The 22,672-nt window shown below is 42.4% G+C and overlaps 1 protein-coding gene across 4 annotated transcripts in view; it reads left to right on the forward strand.

Annotated features, from left to right (window-relative positions):
- LOC121271108 (transcription factor Dp-2-like) overlaps nucleotides 1–22,672 on the forward strand; it is a 219,169-nt gene that overhangs the window by 20,071 nt on the left and 176,426 nt on the right. For 3 of the 4 annotated variants that reach the window (XM_041176869.1, XM_041176876.1, XM_041176889.1), the window contains exon 2: nucleotides 19,763–19,882. In XM_041176869.1, coding sequence (XP_041032803.1) covers nucleotides 19,871–19,882 — 12 coding nt within the window. In that variant the 5' untranslated portion in view covers nucleotides 19,763–19,870. Of the gene's footprint in view, nucleotides 1–19,762; nucleotides 19,883–22,672 lie in introns of those variants that run through there. The other variant, XM_041176891.1, reaches the window with a different exon arrangement.

Consider the following 22,672-nt stretch of genomic DNA (forward strand, 5'->3'; position numbering starts at 1 on the left):
AAAAGATAATGAAATCAGGAGTTCCACCACTCTGTGTATTTTATGCTGTGATGAGACCTGTCCTTTTATTCCAAATGGTCAGATTTCTTTTAAAATATTAAGTGTGCTGATGTGGGCGTTTTGAACTGACATCACTTCCTCTATTGGCACTTGGTAAGAAACAGTGCGTCTGATCCCTTGACTTGCTTCAGCATGTTGTCAGCCTTCAGCAACTTGTTGCAGGCCACAGTGTCAGTGAAAAATACCTCTCATTACACACTGATTAACGCCCCAAGCTTACAAGTGCAAGGAATGAATCCTGCTGCTGTATTGTGATGATTGAACAGTTAGTAAAAAGATAATGTCAGAGGGGAGGAACAAATTGCAGAAATCCTATTAAACATAAAGTGAAATTTCTATCTTGCTTCATTCCCCTCGTTTAAAAGAAGAATCCCATAAATTATTCCCCCGGCGTTGGATTGGCAAGCAGCCTTCTCCAGACCTCTGGTGTTTATGAACTGGTCATTGGGATAAATCCAGGAATGACACAAGCTAACTCGCCCTCTAATCTATTTATTTATACTCAGTTTCTTTAGAGAAGCAGTTTTCTTGTGCCTCTTGAGGTGCAAATCTATCTGACACCCGCTATTTGTGGCAATGGTACACTGAATGTGATATGCCAGGCTGCATCTTTTACCATCCAAGCACAGTATCTATGCTGGTGCTATATTATTACTCCATCAACCTTGGTTAATGAAAACCCTTGGGATAAACAGAGTTACATTTCTTAACTCCTACCTTTTCCAGTAGAAGATGAAATTGAAGCATCAATTTAATTACTGGCTACAACTCTGCTTCTGCTGAATCTGAGGAAAGCTTGTAATCAGAGTTTAAATAGTATCATTTGCTTGTGTTTAATAACTGTGACTAAGTTTTGCTAGGGGACAGGAGGAGGTCATTAGAGAAAGATACAGCATTACTTGTTGGTCGATTCTCTTTCTTCTCATTGTGCCCCAGTCATGAGATGCAGTCACCTCCTGTGAATTTTCAGACGAGTGATTCTGATTGGCTTTTTGTTGGACCTCATTCTGTACACCAAATGCCACATTAAAGATCACTGATGCAAACTAATAATGCAACCTGCATTAGAATCAGTGATTTGTAAATCAACATTCATTATTGAGCTCACTTTCTACAGAAGGCTAGGCCTCATATTCCAGCTTCATTGACCATCTGCTCATTTTTTTTCTGATTCAGGAGAGGTAATGGCAGATGGTGAGGTCAGAAAGTTCATATTCCTTGGTTACACAGTGTGTGCTGTTCATAAAAATGTGTGGTGGTTGCCTATTGCTCTCTGCATCTCGTGAGGTTATGAGAACAGCAGTGATTTTGGCGCTGTGTGCTCCAGATAGAATATTACGGGTCAGTGACAATAAATCATTTTATTTGCTAATAGCCCATCATAATGAGAACCATAGTGTAATGAATGAATGTCGTCTACGCCCTCAATATCGAACAATGCTTGATGCAAAATGGTTTAAAATGTGAGCTTTGTTTTCGTTTGAGGTTCTACATAACTTCATCAAGTGGCCCAACGACATTTGTGGTTGTGTTTTAAAGGATGTTACCCATAGTTTTGGTACTGTGTCTCTGCCTATCTTCTTCTTCCTACTCTGGGGCTGAAACAGAATAATGCAGATGTTTAAATATCGCTTAAATATGCCGAGCACTGTAATGTTTCTCATTATGTGTTATCTGGCTTACTGCTTGCGAAGCGCTGTAATATTCCAGAAAGAAGATTAATAGTTGGTTTTCTTCGTTCTGCCCTTCCTACAGGTTGGGGCTTTAATAGTGGGAATGAGGGAAGGGGAGGATCATTGAAACAAATTTTTCTCCTTGTTTTACAAGGAGGCCGATCAGTGGCACAGATAGAATGCTGATATGATAATCAGCAGGAGGTGCTGTGGAGTTGTATAAATTTAGCATCAGCTATGTCCAATTCAATGTCTTCTTGGGCAGCTCGCAAGTGGTCCATGTATCAGCTGAATGGATAAAATTGTGTGCGGTTGAAGTTCCTAAGATGGATTAAGGGTTGTGATGCACTAGATGCACAACACTATTGCAAAGGGTTTGTTTAAGAAATCAAGCAGAAGGACAGGATCCACCGTCCGAGGTTAAACAGAAAACACTAAATAAATTAGGAAATAGAGATTTAGGGCTGAATTTTCAAAGAAGGTCGGGGTCAGAATTGGAGGCTGGTGGGCTTGAAATTTGGTGCCACATTCCTGACCCCAAGTCACTTTCAGAGAAGTCATTTATGTCATAGGGACATAAGGCCATAAGATGTAGGAGCAGAAGTAGGCCATTCTGCCCATTGAGTCTGCTCTGCCATTCAATCAGATCATGGCTGATCTGATAATCCTCAACTCCACTTTCCTGCCTTTACCCCATAACCTTTGATTCCTTTACTGATTAAAAATCTGTCTATTTCAGCCTCAAATACAGCCCTCTGCGGTAAAGTATTCTACAGATTCACTACCCTCTGAGAAGAAATTCCTCCTCATCTCTGTTTTAAATGGGAGACCCCTTACTCTGAGATTATGCCCTCTGGTCCTAGACTCTCCGACAAGGGAAAACAACCTCTCAGCACCTTCCCTGTCAAGTCCCCTAAGAATCTTAAATGTTTCAATAAGGTCGCCTCTCATTCCTCTAGACTCCAATTAGTACAGGCCCAACCTAGTCAACCTCTCCTTGTAAGAAAAACCCTCCATACCTGGGATCAACCTAGTGAACCTTCTCTGGACTGCCTCCAATGCTAGGACATCTTTCCTTAAATAATGGGACCAAAACTGTTCATAGTATTCTAGGTATGGTCTAATTAGTGCCTTGTGTACTTTTAGTATTGGGTCATTTAGATTTGGTTATGCCTGCAAATGACGGGTAGCCAATTGAGATCAAATTAATGTAATTAAGAGGCCTATTAGTTCTTCTGCCAACTGGCATTTCCAGTTGGCATGCAGGCAGCCTACATTGTCCTGGAACGCGTCCAGGGCAACAGGTCAGGAAAGGTGGTGGCCATGCTTGAACCTACAAGGGACATGCCCCCAAGCCTGCACCCGTAATGGCTTCTAAGCCACAGCTGCAGCTGCTGACCTTCCCCTGGAGGGGCTTTCCCTCCAAGATCAGGAGAGGGGAGACAGTGGCATAGTGGTAATGTCAGTGGATGATTAATCCAGAAGCCCAGGCTAATAATCTGGATTCACAGGTTCAAATCCCATCGTAGCAGCTTGTGTAATTTAAATTGAATTGAGGAAAAAATCTGGAATTGAAAGCTAGTGTCAGCAGTAGTGACCATGAAACTATCATCGATTGTCGTAAAAACCCACCTGGTTCACTAATGTCCTTTAGATAAGGAAATCTGCCATCCTTACCTGGTCTGGCCATCATGTGACTCCAGATCCACAGCAATGTGGTTGACTCTTAACTGCCCTCTGGAATGGTGCGGTAAGCCACTCTGTTCAAGGGCAGTTAGGGATGGGCAACAAATGCTGGCCTTGCCAGTGACATCCACATCCCATGAAAGAATAAAATTTAAAAGAAAATCACAGCCAGGTGGCTATGGCTATTTTAAAGTTAAAAAAAAAAGACTTTCCTGACCTTCTCCCTCTCTCTGCCCCTCCTCATATTAGTAAGTCCCACTTCATTGGAAGGGCTGCCCATCTGTGAGTCCTGGAGGGTTTCCCATTGGCCCTCCAGCCTCAGGAACCCACGCACAGTGCCTGATTGGACGACAAGCCTGCTCCCTGGCTGTTCCATTGAAAATAGCGGTAGTCATGTCTGCTGCACGCCTGGTGGCATCGGGACCCGGACCTGGCCCCCACATCTGGTTCCTGCCCCGAGAATAAAAACTCAGCCCTTGGTAACTCCCAAGCTTCGGGTATAACATCCTAGAAATAGTAATGGGAGGCATGAGCTGACTTATAGCTTAATGGTCCTGTGAAGGATAAATTAAAATAGGCAACTAAGATGCATCATAATTTCAACGGAGCAGGAATGTGAGAGAGAGTTTGTCATTGTAGGTGAAGCTTACAGGAACAGGAGAGAACATTTCAAGTATTGATCTTTGAAGTATCAATATGATTGATAAAGCCAAGCAAGGCTGTGACAGAGAGGGAACATCTATTAGATAAGAAGTGCGAGAAGGAGCAAGCCAGGTGCGTGGTAACGAAGGTTTCCTTGCCCATATTTAACCCGATGCCATGAGTCGATGTTGAGGACTCCCAGGGCAACTCCCTCCCAACAGTATACCGCTGGACTGTGCCGTCACCTCTGCTGGGTCTGTCCTGCCGGTGGGATGGTGACGATGGAGTCTGGGTCATTATCTGTAAGGTATGATTCCGTGAGGATGACTATGTCAGGCTGTTGCTTGACTAGTCTGAGACAGTTCTCCCAATTTTGGCACTAGTCGCCATATGTTATTAAGGAGGATTTTGCAGGGTCGACAAGACTGAGATTGCCGTTGTTGTTCCTGGTGCCTAGGTTGATGCTGGGTGGTCCGTCCAGTTCTATTCCATTTTTGTGACTTTGTAGCAGTTTGTTACAACTGAGTGGCTTTTAAGAGTCAACCACATTGCTGTGGGTCTGGAGTCACATGTAGGCCAGATCAGGCAAGGAAGACAGATTTCTTTCCCTAAAGGATATTAGTGAACCAGATGTTTTTACAACAATTGACAGTGGTTTCATGGTCATCATTAGACTTTTAATTCCAGATTTTTATTGAATTCAAATTCTACCACCAGCTGTGGCGGGATTCGAACCCAGGTCCCCAGAGCATCAGTCTGGGTCTCTGGATTATTATCCAGTGACAATACCAACTATGCCATCACCTCCCTCACAATTTATTTACCTATAGAAGACTTTGGGATTCCCCTAAGTTGGCTGCCAGCCTCTTTTCAGACTCCCTCTTTGCTTTGCTTATTTGCTTTTTCACCTCCCCCTGAACCTTTGCCGGACTAATGTGAGTGTCCTCCCTGAAGCTGTGTCTACCAGCATTGAAGCCCTGCCCCTGCAGAACCAACTCCAATGGATGGGCCATTGCGTCCGGTTGCCCAAAACCCACCTCCCTCGGCAGGTTCTCTTCTCACAGCTCTCCGTTGACCAATGCTCAAAGGTCAGCCAAAGGAAAAGGTATAAGGATACACTCAAGATTGCCCTAAAGCATGGAGGCATTAACACCACTGACTGGGGGGGAGAATGCTACCGATCACTTGGCATGGCACTGCTTGTTCCATCAAGACGCAAGCAACTTAGAGGCTCAGCGACTCGACAACGAGGCGGAATGGCGGCAGCAGAGAAAGGAGAAGGAAGCCAACCCAGGGCTGCAATTTCCACTTCCCTGCGTAACAGCGTGCCCCCACAGCGAAAGAACATGTGGATCCAGAATTTGGCTCCTCAGTCATCTGAAGTCTCACCTGGCGGACGTCATCCTCGATTCTGAGGGACTGCCGCTACCACCAACGTTCTACCTTCTATGTTCAGCCTGGTTCTCGCTTGTAGTTTCAACTTGATATCTGTCATAAGTACAAGCTTTCTTCTTTATCTTAATTTCTTTCTCTTTTGTCATCCAGGGAGCCCTGCCGTACCTTTCCCTTTCCAGGGAATATGCCATGATTGTGCCTGAACTATATCTTTTTTGAAGGTAGCCCATTGTTCAGCTACATTTTTCTGGCCAACCTTCAACTCCAATTTATTTGGCCCAGATCTGTTCTTACCCCATTGATGTTGGCTTTCCCCCAGTTAATTATTCTCACACTGGATTGTTCTTTGTCCTTTTCCATAGTCAGCCTAAACCTTATGATACAATGATTATTATCCTCTAAATATTCCCCAACTAACACTTGCAATGCCTCCTTTCTCAATGGACTGGAAACATGCTGCTGTAGAATATTTTCTTGAACACATTCTAGGAACTCTTCTCTGTCCTTTTATACTTCTACTATCGCAGTCTATATCTGAATAATTAAAGTCCCCCACTATAACCACTCTAAAATTTTTGCACTCCTTTATAATTTCCATGCAGATTAGTTCCTCTAATTCTTCCCACTGGTTGGTGGCCTATAGATTGCACCGAGCAATGTAATTGCATCTTTTTTTCTTGGCCCTTGTCAAATAGCTTCTGCCCTTGACCTTTCTGAGACATCCTCTTGCTCCAGCACTGCAACGCCCTCCTTTAATCAATATCACTACACGTCCCTCCCCGCCCCTTTACTTCCTTTCCTATCTTTCTGGGAAATCTTGTACACAGGAATATTTAACACTCCAGCCCTCCTTTGAGCCAGGTCTCAGCTATAGCCACGACATTGTATTTCCACATGGCAATCAGTGCCTGTAACTCATATTTATCACATTACGTGCATTCACACACATGCACATGAACCCTGACTTAGACTTTATTGCTTTCTCCCTCACTCTGATCCAACCTATTAGCTTACTATTCCTTTTTTAAATGCCATCCATCTCTCCCAGTGTTCTTTGCACCTTGGTATTCACCTCTGATATTAGTTTAACTAGTTTAAACCCTCCCCAATAGAATTAGCAAATTGCCCCACAAGGAACTCAGTCTCACCATCTCCATTGGAAAAATCAGTAGCTGTTAGAATTGCAAGTGACATAAAGAAACTATGAAAAACTTAAAGTAACCAACCAGATGATCATTTCCCATTACAAAGGTGGGCAGGCGAATGAAGATGAAATTATCCAGCTACTTCTCTGAAAGAAGAATTAAGGTTGTGAATGCAGTGTTTTTTAAATTCATTCATAGGATGTGAACATCGCTAGCTGGACCAGCAATTGTTGCCCATCACTAATTACCCTTTAGAAGGTGGTGTTAAGCCACCTTCTTGAACCACTGTGACACATATGATGTAGTTATGCCCACAGTGCTGTTAGGAACGGAGTTCCAGGCTTTTGACTCAAGGACAGTGAAGGAACAGTGATATAATTCCAAGACAGGATGGTGCGTGACTTGGAGGGGAACTTGGAGGTGGTGCTGTTCTCATGTATCTGCTGCCCTTGATTTCTGAGATTGAAGAGCTCACAGGTATGGAAAGTGCTGCCTAAGGAGCCTTGGTGAGTCCCTGCAGTGCATCTTGTAGATGGTGTACACTGCTTCCACTGTGCCTTGATGGCGGAGGGAGTTAATGTTTAAAGTGGTAAATGGAGTGCCAGAAAAGTGGGCTACTTTATCCTAGATGGTGTCGAGCTTCTTGAGTGTTGTTGGGGCAGGACTCATCCAGGCAATTGGAGAGTATTCCGTCACACTCCTGACTTCTGCCAGCCTGATTTGAGTAAGCTACAGGAGGGTGGGGGAAGGGCTGGCCAATGAGCACGATAAGGAATATGAAAAGCTAGCAGTTTATAGAAGTGCATATAGTAGCCCTGATGTCTCCATTGTCCCCCTCCTATTTATTCCTTTCTTTCTGAGATGTGGCAAGTTTTAAAAGCTTTTTAATTCCATTTTTCCACCTATTATTTTATGCTATTTCTTGAGCTACGTATTTAGCTTTGGGTAGTGTTTTAGACTTCTCAATGGACAATCACCAGGTTTCCTTTGATCTTTCAGATTATCCTGTTCTAATCTCTCCTTTTTAATTTTGTGAACTTCTATAATTCCTTCCCCAGCATGTTGAAATCAAGATTCTCAGCATAGGCCAGGAAATGATTTAGCAGAATAATATTGTAAAAATGCTTAGTGCATTAGTCTAGGGTTCCTTTTGTCGATAGATTAATACCTCCCTAAAAAAGTGGCCAGAGAATTTCATTCACTATTATCCCACAATGTAATGACCTTACTAGAGTAACACATTAATTCCCTTGCTCACTTATGTTTTTGCATCTTTACTACCCCTCTTTAGATTTCTTAACCATGAGGCTGAATTTTATGAAAGTGGCATGGGCCGCCCTCCTGGAGCTGAAAGCTGGGACAGGGCAGGTGAACCAGTCTGTGGGATCCAGGGCCACATCTTGTTGGCTACAGTCAATTGAGTAGCTGATGCCATTCCTTTTAAGGATGGCCATCTGCCCCCAAGAGGTGCAGGCCAATCAGAGGGCCAGGAGCCTCAAGATATGTTGGCAACTGCCGGGGCTGCTCCTGCAGGATGACGGTGCATTGATGGACATTCGCCCTCGCAGCCAGGTCAGTGGGATCTGGGGGCACCAGGGCCAGTCAGGCAGGCCGTGGTGAAAGGGAGGTTGCTGGTGCTGAGGGCAGGCAGTGCCTCTGAAAGCCAAAGAGCGCTCCATGCAGCGGAGGGCCCCCAAATCCTGGTAAAATGCCAGCGAAGATGGCGTGAAGCACTTTTTAAAATTCATTTGTGGGATGTGGGCATCGCTGGCTAGGCCAGCATTTATTGCCCATTCCTAAATACCAATGTTCAGGGGACATTTAAGAGTCAACCACATTGCTGTGGGTCTGGAGTCACAGGTGGGCCAAACCAGGTAAGGACGGCAGATTTCCTTCCCTAAAGGATATTAGTGAACCGGATGGGTTTTTTACGACAGTCGACAATGGAATCATGGTCATCATTAGAGTTTTAATTGCAGATTTTATTCAATTCAATTTCCATCATCTGTTGTGGCAGGATTCAACCCTGGGTCCCCAGGGCTTTACCCTGGGTCTCTGGATTACTAGTCCAGCGACAATACCACTATGCATTATCTCCCCTTAATTGGCCAGTTAAGTGGCTCAGTTGGTCTCTGGGTAGGCTGGGCATCTGCCACTTTTGCTGCCACTAGTAAGGCATCATGCCAGTGGGAAGATGTCAGGTATGTCACCCAACGTCTTCCCCTGCTACTTTGCCAGCCATCCTCCTACCTAAGCTAAGGAGAATTGATAGCTTCCTTTGTAAGCGGGATCGAGAGTCCCGCATGGTATGTTGCCTGCCTGGTGCCAGGGTGAGGGACATCTCTGACCGGCTTGAAAGGATATTGGAGAGGGAGGGGGAGGATCCAGTTGTTGTGGTCCACGTCGGGACAAATAACATAGGTAAGACTAGGAAAGAGGACCTGTTTGGGGATTATCAGGAACTAGGAACTAAATTAAAGAACAGGTCCTCAAGGGTTATAATCTCCGGATTACTACCCGAGCCACGTGCAAATTGGCATAGGGACACGAGAATAAGGGAAGTAAACATGTGGCTAAAGGAGTGGTGCAGGAAAGAGGGGTTCCATTTCGTGGGGCACTGGCATCAGTATTGGAACAGGAGGCATCTGCACCATTGGGACAGTCTCCACCTGAACCGATCTGGGACCAATGTTCTAGCAAAAAGGGTAAATAGGGTGGTCAACAGGACTTTAAAGTAGAAAGTGGGGGGGGAGGGTAAAACTCCAAGTAGCATGAGTAATGAGAAACAAAGCAGCAGGTTAGTGTGTGGGTGTGGGTGTGGGTGGGTGTGTGGATGTGATGGGGCGTGGATTCAACTTCATGGAAAATTATGAAAAAACTGAAAAGAAAGGAGAGCCCAGGAGAGGCTATTAAAGTCTCCAGAACACACAATAGGACAGAGTGTTTGGAAAGGGCTAGGAATCTAACTTCAAGCACATCAGATAAAGGGACGACAATGAGAAAGGGGACGGGAAATACAGGACTGAAGGTGTTGTATCTGAATGCACGCAGTGTACGAAATAAGGTAAATAAGCTTGTGGTGCAGATTGAAATTGGCAGATATGATGTGGTGGCCATTACGGAGACATGGCTGCAAGGGGATCAGGAATGGTAGCTAAATATCCAAGGATATACGTCCTATCGAAAAAATAGGCAGGTTGGCAGAGGGGGTGGGGTTGCTTTGTTAGTAAGAAATGAAATTAAATCGATAGCAAGAAATTATGTAGGGTCAGATGATGTAGAATCTGTGTGGGTAGAATTGAGGAACCGCAAAGGTGAAAAAAACATAATGGGAATTATGTACAGGCCTCCGAACAGTAGTCAGGATGTGGGGCACAAGATACACCAGGAGATAGAAAAGGTGTGTAAGAAAGGCAAGGTTACAGTGATCATGGGGGATTTCAATATGCAGGTAGACTGGGAAAATCAGGTTGGTAGTGGATCCCAAGAAAAGGAATTTGTGGAATGTCTATGAGATGGCTTTTTGGAGCAGCTTGGAACAGGCAATTCTAGATTTAGTGATGTGTAATGAGACAGATTTGATAAGGGAGCTTAAGGTGAAGGAACCCTTAGGAGGAAGTGACCATAATATGATAGAATTTACCTTGCAATTTGAGAGGAAAAAGCTGGAATCAGATGTAACGGTATTACAGTTGAATAAAGGCAACTACAGAGGCATGAGAGAGGAGCTGGCCAGAATTGACTGGGCGATGAGCCTAGCAGGAAAGACAGTGGAACAGCAATGGCAGGAGTTTCTGGGAGTAATTTAGGAGACACAGCAAAAATTCATCCCTGGGAAGAAGACGCATACTAAAGGGAGGACGAGGCAACCATGGCTGACAAGGGAAGTCAGGGACAGCATAAAAGCTAAAGAGAAAGCATACAATGCGGCAAAGAGCAGGGGGAAACCAGGGGATTGGGAAGCCTACAAAGAGGACAACTAAAAAAGAAATAAGGAGGGAGAGGATTAAATATGAGGGTAAACTAGCCAGTAATATAAAAGGAGATTGCAAGAGTTTTTTTTAGATATATAAAGGATAAGAGAGAGGCAAAAGTGAACATTGGGCTGCTGGAAAATGACACTGGAGAAATAGTAGTGGGGAACAAAGAAATGGCGGAGGAACTGAATAGGTACTTTGCGTCAATCTTCACGGTGGAAGACACGAGTAACATCCCCAAAGTTCAAGAGAGTCAGGGGGCAGAGGTGAGTATGGTGACCATTACCAAGGAGAAGGTGCTAGGAAAACTGAAAGGTCTGAAGGTGGATAAATCACCTGGACCAGATGGATTATACCCCAGAGTTCTGAAGGAGATAGCTGAAGAGATAGTGGAGGCGTTAGTGGTGATCTTTCAGGAATCACTGGAATCAGAGAGGGTCCCAGAGGACTGGAAAATCGCTAATGTAACCCCCCTGTTTAAGAAGGGAGTGAGGCAAAAGACAGGAAATTACAGGCCGATTAGCCTGACCTCAGTCATTGGTAAGATTTTAGAGTCCGTTCTTAAGGATGAGATTTCAGAATATTTGGAAGTACATGGTAAAATCGGGCAAAGTCAGCATGGTTTCATCAAGGGGAGGTCATGCCTGCCAAATCTGTTAGAATTTTTTGAGGAGGTAATGAGTAAGTTAGACAAAGGAGAGCCAATGGATGTTATCTACTTGGACTTCCAGAAGGCCTTTGATGAGGTGCCGCACAGGAGGCTGCTCAGTAAGATAAGAGCCCATGTTGTTCGAGGCAAGGTACTAGCATGGATAGAAGATTGGCTGTCTGGCAGGAGGCATAGAGTGGGGATAAGGGGATCCTTCTCAGGATGGCGGCCCGTGACTAGTGGAGTTCCGCAGGGGTCAGTGTTCGGACCACAACTTTTCACTTTATATATTAATGATCTAGATGAAGGAACTGAGGGCATCCTGGCTAAGTTTGCAGATGATACAAAGATAGGTGGAGGGACGGGTAGTATTGAGGAGGTGGGGAGGCTTCAGAAGGATTTGGACAGGTTAGGAGAATGGGCAAAGAATTGGCAGATGGAATACAACATGGGGAAGTGTGAGGTCATGCACTTTGGTAGGAAGAATAGAGGCATGGATTATTTTCTAAATGGGGAGAGAATTCAGAAATCTGGAGTGCAAAGGGACTTGGGAGTCCTAGTCCAGGATTCTCTTAAGGTTAATTTGCAGGTTGAGTCGGTAGTTAGGAAGGCAAATGCAATGTTGGCATTTATTTTGAGAGGACTATAGTATAAAAGCAGGGCTGTGCTGCTGAGGCTTTATAAGGCTCTGGTCAAACCACATTTAGAATATTGTGAGCAATTTTGGGCCCCATATCTCAGGAAGGATGTGTTGGCCCTGGAGAGGATGCAGAGGAGGTTCACGAGAACAATCCCAGGAATGAAAGACTTAACATATAAGGAACATTTGAGGACTCTGGGTCTAAACTCGATGGAGTTTAGAAGGATGAGGGGGGATCAGATTGAAACTTACAGAATACTGAAAGGCCTGGATAGAGTGGACGTGGGGAAGATGTTTCCATTAGTAGGAGAGACTAGGACCCGAGGGCACAGCTTCAGAGTAAAGGGAAGACCCTTTAGAACAGAGATGAGGAGAAACTTCTTCAGCCAGAGAGTGGTGAATCTATGGAATTATTGCCACAGAAGGCTGTGGAGGCCAGGTCATTGAGTGTATTTAAGACCGAGATAGATAGGTTCTTGATTGGTAAAGGATCAAAGGTTATGGGGAGAAGGCGGGAGAATGGGGTTGAGAAACTTATTGGCCATGATTGAATAGCGGAGCCGATGGGCCGATTGGCCTAATTTCTTCTCCTATGTCTTATGGTCTTATGGTCTATTCCCAAAGGGCTGGTAAAATCCAGCCCACTTTATCTTCGATTATCCTTCTGGGTGAGTCTCAACTTACTGTTTGGTCAAGAAGACCCTCAGTTAGTTGGAGGTCAACTTTTTGTATGATGCCCAGGAAAATGAACTGAATATCCTTTTACATAATTTTCCCACTGACGTTATCTTATGGCTCCATAGGTTAGTTCTTCTATCTTCAGTAAACAGCAAAGTGTTATATATTTCTTTCCAGAAAGAAAGCAATAAAAGATACAGACCAAATGCTAGGCTTTACTTTTGTAAGTAACTTCTATATTCACTGTGTTTCTTTCCTCTTTGTAAGACCTAACCACTGCGTTGGAGCAGTTCAAAACTCCCTCTAACTCAAATAGCTACAGCTCTTTAAACATTTCTGAATAAAGTTACCAAGACTTCCTGGATATGAATAACAGTAGATCAGATTTGAAAATAATTGGTTATTGTACCTGAACACATCAGTCTGTTTTTGTTCAAAAGCAGCTTGACCCCTTCCTCAGGCTTCCAGTTGATGAAACCTACAATATTAGTAAGCGAGTTACACCTGGTATAAGGTTTTTGACTGACTTGTTACTGAACTAATGGACAATGAGAAGAAAATTGAAGTAAATATTTTAAAATCGACTTGTGATTCAATTAAAGAAAATGATGTACATCAAATTTACAGCACAGAAATGAACCATTCAATCCAATTGGTCCATGACGGTATTTGTGTTCCACAAGAGCCTTGTCCCACTCTACTTCATCCAACCCTATCTGCATAGGTATGTAAGTGTACAGTTTTGGTCTTCATATCTAAGAAAGGATATACTTTCCTTAGAGTCTGTAGAACAGGGTTTCACTAGATTTGATTCCTGGGATGAGGGTTGTCCTAGGAGGGGAGATTAAGTAGACTAGGCCCAAACTTTCTGGCGTTTAGAAGAATGGAGATCATCTCATTGAAACATATAAGCTTCTGAGAGGGCTTGACAGGGTAGACGTGGCAAGGCTCTCCCCTGGCTGGAGAGTCTAGAACTAGCAGGAGCATAACCTCAAGAAAAGGGAGCAATCATTTAGGGCTGTGATGAGGAGAAATTTCTTCACTCAGAGAGTTGTGAAGCTTTGGAATCCTGTTTGCCAGAGGCTGTGGATGCTCAATTGTTGAGTGTATTTAAGGCCGTGATGAATGGATTTTTGGATACTAAGGGAGTTAAAGTGTAAAGGGAATGGGTAGGAAAATAGAGTTGAGGTAGATCAGCCCTGATCATGTTGAATGGCGGAGTAGGCTCGATGGCCTGAATGACCTACTGCTCCCATTTCTTATGTTATATCCTCCTATTCCCTTCTCCCTTCCATACTTAACTAACTTTCCCTTAAAGCCATTTATACGGTTTGCCTCAGTTACACCCATGTGGCAATGTTTTGACATTTCAACCACTCTCTGGGTAAACACGTTTCGCCTAAATTCTTTATTGGGTTTATTCGTGACCATCTTATATTTATGGACCCTAGCTTTAAACTCCTTCACAAATGGAAACATCTTCTCCATAACTACCTTTTCAAAATTTAAAGACCTGAATTGTTGAGAAAAGAGCCCCAGTTTGTTCAGTTTTTCCTGATAGTTATAACTTCTCAAATCTGGTATCATCCTTTTATAAGTCTTTTTTGCAGATTTTCCATTGCCTCAATGCCTCACAATTCTGTCATAAACTCATAAATTCCTTCCCGAAACCTCTTTGTCTCACTTTCCTCCTTTAACACATTGCTTAAAACCTACCTCTTTGACCAAGCTTTTGGCCATCTGACCTAACATCTGTCCTTAGGTGGCTCAAGGTCAGATTTTGTTTGCTGATGCTCATATGAACCACCTTGGGATGTTTTACTATGTTAAAGGCACTTTAGAAATGCAACTTTTGATTTTGTTGTTGTTGAGATTGAAATTCAATACCTGTCTATTATACTTTGTCACCATTTTAAAAATATTTACTTCAATTTTCTCCTCGTCCATTAGTTCAGTAGCTGCAGCATGGGACCAATCTTCCTTTAGCTATGTCTCCCTAATACAAATGGATTAAGATTGTCCTGTGTCTCATTGCCACACAGCAATTGTCCTGCATGTTGCTTTTATGGGTGTGAAACTTCCCTGCGGTGGCATTTAATATATAATAGCTGTTGGTTGGGGAAACATCTACTTGGCTAAATATGCGTACCGATTTTATTTTCTTGCTGTGATCTGTAAAGAATTGTCTGGACTTGATCCATATAAATTTTCAATAAGAAACATAGAGTTGATATTTGTTTTGACTTTTTGAACAGTGAGGACAGATATTAAAACTATTCTAAATTGGTTGTCTGTGCAGTTTAAAATTTGTGTAGTGGTGTCCAGCTGCAAACCACCAACTTTGAGTTCAAATTCCACTTCAGGTTAAAGGAAAAAAACTATGACCAGAATCCACAATGTGGTGTTATGTTGCCACCTGCTTACTGTTAATATTGGGGTGGTTATTTTGGCAGTGATCCTACTCTTTAGTCGTGCTTTTACTTTTGTTTGAATTGAACAGTAATGGACCAGTGCACTGAGATTAAAATGCAAATTATGGGATAAATTTGACTAATATAAAATAGCCTACTGGTTTTTTTTTCCACATTTTTGTGAACTGCAGGAGACATTTGAAGAAGGAATTAATACCTTTCAAGTTGTTCAAGTCACAAATGCCTTGGGTATTATTCAAAACAGGAAACTGGAGATGCATAGAGCTGTAATAATTTCATTATTTGTCTCTTGGTAGTACAGAATTTGAGTATTGCTGAAAAAAGAGGAATGCTGTTGAAGCTTTTCATCTTGCGCTCATCAGGACAGAATCGTAAGAATACCAAATTTCAAAGGTAATAACAATTTGTATGGCATGAGAAAAGGGTGCCGATTGGTTGGCAAGTGGACTGTGATTAGTAGAGGCGATGGCATGGAGAATGCACCAAGGAGCAGTTATCCCCCAAGCTTTTGTTTAAATCCAAACCAGGCAAGTTGATTCTGGTCAAGGCGTTGCTGTGGGGAATGCACCAGGGAACAGTTGTGCACCAAGCCTTTATGCCTTTTTCAACTAAACAATGTCTGGACATATTCTTTCTGTTTGCAAAGTGCAGGGCCCTGCATAGAAATGTATGTAGCTTTTAGCAAGTGTAAATGAACACAATTGTGAGCCCGACTGATAATCTTAAATTGGTTGTTAATGTAATTCTTAGCACGATCAGGATTGTTTAGTAAGCGTTGTACAATCAAGGAATAACATTTAATGTTGAATACAATGTTCTGAGTTTTGCAAGCATGGACTGGTTGAGTATAGTCAATACTCTACCTGTTACAAATAGCTGCAGAGACATGCTGTTTGATATGATCCACCAGGCGTTGGCACGTACGATCTACATACCTGACATCACGTCGGCACTGAAATTCATGTGCCACATTACTCATTTGTGTTGGCAGAATGTCTTTTTGGCTTGATGGCAGCATCCTTAGTGGAGAATACCACTCATGTTGCAACTGCACAATAACAGTGTGAAACAGCGAGTTTCATCTATTACTCAAATTTTTGAGACATTGTTCCACTCCAGGGTAATCTGAGATGGGCTGGGCACTTTTCAGGACAGAAAGTGGCAGCCTTAGGCCCATTCATGGGTTTATGCGATATACAGCGAAAAATAATCTGAACATTGCCATTATCCCAATTTAAGATGATCAGTTGGGCTTGCAATGTAGCTCACTTATGCTTGCTAGAAGCTACATAATACAGTATTCATGTGCAGGACCTTGTCCTTTGCAAAAAGAAAGAACATGTCCAAACATTGTGCCTTTTTCAATTAAACAAAAGCTTGGGGAGACAACTATTGCCTGGTGTATTCCCTGTGGCAAAGCCTTGACCAATCAGATTCGGCTTACCTGGTTTGAAATTAAACAAGAGTTTGAGAGAGAACTGCTGCCTGGTGCAATCTCCATGGCAATGCCTCTACCAATCAGAGACCACTTGCTAACCAATCAGCAACCTTTTCTCATGCTGTGTAAATTGTTATTCCCTTCAAAACTTGGTGTTCTTGCTATTCTGTCCTGGTCAGTGCAAGACAAAAGCTCAGCATGTCTCTTTTATCAGTGATTTATTATTTATGGCATTGATGCAATTAAAGATGATTTGAAAATAATTTGTTGGTTAAAAATTACATAGAAGGTTTATATCACATTATAATTTGACTTGGAAGTGGTAGTACTAAGTGTAACCTAACTAGGCATTTTTTCCTGAAATCATAATTAATGTCTATGATTTACCTAACCACATTCTGTATGCCTTCTGAAGGAGATGAGAACCCAGAAGATTCAGATATATTGGAATACACCTGAAAGTGACTGTTGAGGACACAGTTCTCTCTTAGTTTCTTCATATTTTCACTGCTCATGCTCTCCTTTGCTGCCCATTTACTTCATGTATGTCTCTTTTCCTTACTCCCAGTTTTTTCCCTTATGCCTTTCTTTATCCATGGTGTTTCAATAATGTTTAGTTTGTTCTTGTTTTGTAAAAGGAATATGTTTTTCTTTGATTCCATTGAATATCGTCTTAAATGTTTCCCATTTCTGTTCTACATAATTGTTGTCCGTTTTATATTTCCAAGTTCTATTCTCAGCCGATCAAAATCAGCTCTCTCCAATGTACACCCATGGTCTTTATCGTGCTCTTGTCCTTCTCAATTATTATGCTAAACCATTTATATTATGGTCACTATTGCCCAGATGTTCCCCTACTTTTACTTTGTTTATCTGCTCTGGTTCATTCCCTATCACTACATCCAGGTATCTGGTAGATGAACCATTCTGACGTACCTTCCTTTCTCTTTCAACTTTTCCATGTTACATGGGGTCACCACAATGCTGTCTGATTACCCTTCATATCAAACATTTTTTTTTGGGTTTCGATGTGGATTTGCAGCCGAATGCCCTTCCTGTCATAAACCCTCCCCATTTATTTGGACTGGAGATCAGTACCAATCCATGCTGGTTTACCTACACCAGTGGCTGGGTTCTCCGTGACGAACAACTTTCAAGTGGGACTTGAACTCTGGCTCTGAAAAAGGAGAACTACCTGCTGAGCCACTCCAATGGCCAGTTCACTGGATTTCTTTGGGTGTATGGCCTTCATTCGTCCGATAAATGTGGCTGAGTCAGCACAGACGTTATTGGCTTAGCAATGAGTATATGCTGATAAAATTAGCACATTCCAGGGCCTCTGAGTTGGTGACCTTGTCCTGCCATGGGATGCCGAGGATATGTCTGAGACAGTGAAGGTGGAAACTGTGCAGCTGTTTCTCCTGCCTTGCATATATTTCCCAGGTCTCACCACAGTAGAGGAGTGCACTGATGGCGCAGGCTTGGTAGACACGCAGTTTGATGTTCTCAGTCAGGTTGCAGTTGTTCCACCCTCTCTTACTCAGCTTGGACATAACAGCTACGGCTTTTGCAATGTGTGTTGATTTCGGCATCAAGTAACAGATTACTGGTGATTGTGGAGCCTAGGTATGCAAAACTATCAAAACCTCCGGCATCACATTACCAATGCTGATAGATGGTGGTATGGCAACATCCTGGACCGTCACATTTGTCTTCCTGTTGCTGATGGTTAGAACAAACTCTTTACAGCTGTGAGAGAGCCTGTTCATTTGCTGCTGAAGATGCTCCTTGGTATGGAATGCTATTGTGGCATCATCGGCGTAGAACAACTCTCTGATGAGAACTTGGGGCACCTTTACCTTTGATCTCAGGTGAGCAGGGTTGAACAAACAAGAATATCACCTCTGTTTTAAGAGGTGAACGGTGCACTGGTTCAGAAGGAATACATATTTAGTTGTTTGCACAGGAATAGGAATATAAAGTTAGAGACACAGCAACAGATGTATGTCATTGCTGTCTTTCAAGTTGTTGACTGTCATCAGTTCCGTTTGTGAAGTTTATACTTTTAATAAGAAGTTCCTGGAAAGATCTGTCACTCCATGGCTAACCCGTTGGTGTATATCAATTGCAAAGGCATTCCTTCAACCAGTATACATAACTAAAGATTTTGTATTTGAATATTAAATGCCTATGATCAATACACAGCCCTATCGTTCTTGACCGCCATTTAAGGCTGCAACAATTGAGAGCAATAACTGGCTGCTTGACTGGATGGGAAAATTTGGATAATGGCATGAAATGTGGTTGTGATTCCAGTGCATAATCTGCAGAGTGCAGTAAAACACTGCAACAGCCAAAGATACAAGACACCCTGCATTATCATTGAGCTAATACTCTAATGGATATCTGGGCTCCTAGCCAAAAATACATAATGGGGCTTTGCTGAGAGCCTAGAAATCCATTAGCCTGTTGAAACACCTGAGCCCCAGGGAAAACATTGCCTGGTTGACGGCACTGGCTCCCTGATCTATGCTGTCAATTGCACAATGTTTATTTACACAGGATAGAGGTTTCAAGTGCTTGCAGTTTCTGCCATTGATATTTTAAAGGGCCTGGATAATTTATACTTATATTGGCCTGTATTAAAAAGGAGTTTCTTTTTTAAGGAAGTGGGAGGTTAGAGGTTATCAATGAATGACTTTTTAATGGCTTTCTTTTTTACTCATCCTACTGTCATCATAGGGGCCATTGGTTCTGTACACTGTATAATGGGTGAATGGGCATGGAAGTGCCATAGCTTCGCATGAAACTTCGCATGGAGGTCTTGAGGGGTCATGGGGTGTGAGTGGGGATCATCCTTTGGCATGGGGGACATGGGGTGGGTGGGGGGCATCTCTTGGCATGGGAGACATGAGGGGCCACAGGGCATGAGTGGGTGGACATTCTTTGGCATGAGGAGGACCTTTTGAACTTATCTTTCAAAAGGTTCCTTCATACAGACCATGGCTCACTACACCTCTGAGGTGCCATGAACCATGACTCTTTGTAAATCTGGCCCAACTCCATGAAATTTGCAGAGGACTAGGATATGCCTATACTTGCAATGGAGCCGGCCAGGCTGGGAATGCAGTGTGCAGGTTCACGATTTGAACCGACCCATACCCTTAATAGGCCCTGGCAAAAATCAGAAATCCCAGGAATGGGGTCAGGAATCCTGTAATCAGGTTCCAGCCACCATTTTAAAGTCAGGGAGACACTGCAAAAATCCAGCCCTATATTCCTATTTTAACTGCTGTGTTTGTAGCACTGTTAGATTGATTATTAAATCAAAACCTTATTTCCAACAGGATATCCTGGTGCTTTAGAAGAAGCTGCATGCTGAAAGTATCACTTTGTTTACGTCTGAGGGCCTTGGAGAACTTTGGACCTAGAGGACTTGATTTGGTGCAGGTACAATGGCAAAACATGTAAGTGACAGTGTATCTGTAAAACAATAGGCTCTTGTTAGTTATAGATATGAGGATAGCTGAAGAACTAATGGTTTGAATCATCTCCTTGGACCTTTTGTTTTGCGTGACAGAAAATATGGGCCAACAAGATTTTAAGATCAGTTTTTACAGGAGTTAGGATGATGTGTATCATATGAGCTCCTTATGCCGTAAAAATCTTACACAACAGTTAACTTGTTAAAATGTAACACCCTGAATTAAGTTTTCACCTTTTAAGTTTAGCTCAGGCTACAGTTGAACCTCATTATTAACCTGTGTTGTACAATGCCCATTAAACCCAAACTTCTTTTGGTCATGGCAGAAACTCTATTATGATGGCTTGTCTAGATTTTAATGTTTTATCAGAGGGGAACAAAAATCTTGTCTAAATGAGATTGCTTTATTGCTTTACCCAAGACTGCGAATTGATTGTGTGAATTGACTTGACTTTGCTCCACAACAGATTTTTTTTTCTTTCTTGTTTCACGCTGTGCAGGCAATTCTTTGTCTAACCATTTTCATTTTAATTTATCCCCCTTTTCCTTCACTTCACACCCATTGAGGGAAAACAAGGCTCACAAGCTTCTGCTTGTGGCAGCCATTTGACTGGAAATTGTGCCAGAATTTGTGGGTTGACTTGGCCTCTGGTTTTGATTCCCTGCATTAAAGGGAAGCATCTTATCTGAATTGAATTCTTCCCTTCACACTTCACTCCATTGGGAACCATGATGACAAAATCACATTCTATCATTGTATGCAGTCCTTTGATGGAGCAAAATGTTTCACCATAAACCATTCAATCACATTTTTTCCACATTATTCTATAATTGCACACACCTGAGAAAAGCATGGTTTCTTTGGCAACACCTCCCAAAAGTACAATCCACAAAGAAGTGACAAGAGCAGGAGGTGCATGAGGACAACATGAACTCCAAGTTCCCCTCCAAATTGCACAACATCTTGAGTTGGACCAATGTCACCATTTCTTCAATGTCAGCAGGGCAAAATCCTGAAACTCCCTTCTTAACAGCATTGTAGGAGTACCACCAAATGGACCTTAGTGGTTCAAGAAGAATGACCACCACCTTCTCAAGAGCAAATAGGAATAGGCAATAAATGACTACCAATGTCTACATCCCAAAGAATTATTATTTTTTAAATAACTTGCTTTCATTTAAGGAAGTTCAAAACCTACATCTCTCCAACAAAGTTATGCCTGGCTGCATAACTCTAGGTACAAATGTTCCCTATTTCTACTCCAGATGTTGTTTCCATACAGTATTGATACAGTAAAAGTTTATGATATTAAAAACCAGTAAGAGATGGCAACATTTCAATTTTAAAATCTTCATTCCTGTTTTCATCCATGGCATTCCCCTCCCTGTCTCTGTAATCTCCTTCCACTTGGTACAAAAGGGAATTGGATAAGGACCGGAAGAAAATAAAACTGTCGGACTATGAGGAAAGGATGGGGAAGTGGTATTTGCTAAACTGCTCTTGCAGAGAGCTGGCACAGGCTTGATGGATCGATTTAGCCGCCTTCTAGGCCATAACTATTCTGTGATTCTAACTTTCTGAGATCTCTATGTTCCTCTAATTCTGCTCCATGTACATCCCCAATTTTAATGGTTCAACCATTGGTGGCTGTGCCTTCAGCTGCCTGGCCCTAATTTCTGAAATTCTCTCCCTAAATCTCACTCTACCTCTCCCATTCCTCCTTTAAGCCCTACCTCTTTAACCAAGCTTTTGGTCACCTATCCCAATATTTCATTATGCTTCATGGTGTCATTCTGTTTTATAATATTCCTGTGAAGTGCCTTGGGAAGTTTTTATACATTAACACCACTATTTAAATACAAATTATTGTATTTTCCTTTGATAGAATAGTTTGCTCTTGTTTGCCAATGTCTTATTAATTACATTGTTACGGTTTAATGGCGATTACATTGCTAAGGTTTAATGGCAATTACATTGTTAAAAAGGTTATGGGCGCTTGTACACCTATAAATGAGGATATCTCAGAAAGAGTTATAAATGAGGATATCTGGGACACTGGGTAGTTGGAGTAGTGTTGACTGTGAAATAAGTCAATAAACTGTCTCCATCAGAAAGAGCAGCTGTGCCTTAGTTTTAACTTCACCTACTGGCGTGGATCTAGTTAACATTGGTAGCAGAGGATGGTTAGCCTAAAGATGAAGATTGGAAACTGAGATACCTTTTCAGACAGAAGATTGTCATTGGAGTTACTTTTGAGAAGAAAGGCTGAAACCAAGTGTAATGTATCAGGGTATTATTTTCCACCTTTGTTCTGTGAAGCTGAACCTTATGACCAATGGAAAAATGTGGACACGGGTTAGGTCCGTACCAAAGGAAAAGCAAGGTATGGCCTTGGCACCACCAGAAGCAGTACCAGGTGCAAAGTATTTTTGGAGCTAGAGGCTCATCATTTGGATGCTGAGGAAGGTTTGGATAAACTATTAACATTTATGAACAAAATGTACAAGAAAAACTATCTGTTAAATGCATATGAGGCATGGTCAGATTTTGATTACTTTAGAATGACGGATCGCTATTCCTTAGAAGAATATATCATGGAAATTAACAGGTTATATAGCAGGTTGCAGAAATTCTATTTAGAGATCCCTAAGTCACTGCTTGCCTTTAAATTGTTGGATTGTGCTAAAATATCGAACATGGATGGGCTCCTGGTCTTGACTGGAGTTAGATTCGATGAAATAGATATGTTTTTGGAACAGATGCCTGAAGTTT

This window comes from Carcharodon carcharias, chromosome 2 (assembly GCF_017639515.1).
Source record: "Carcharodon carcharias isolate sCarCar2 chromosome 2, sCarCar2.pri, whole genome shotgun sequence".
In the NCBI taxonomy this organism is placed as follows: Eukaryota; Metazoa; Chordata; class Chondrichthyes; order Lamniformes; family Lamnidae; genus Carcharodon; species Carcharodon carcharias.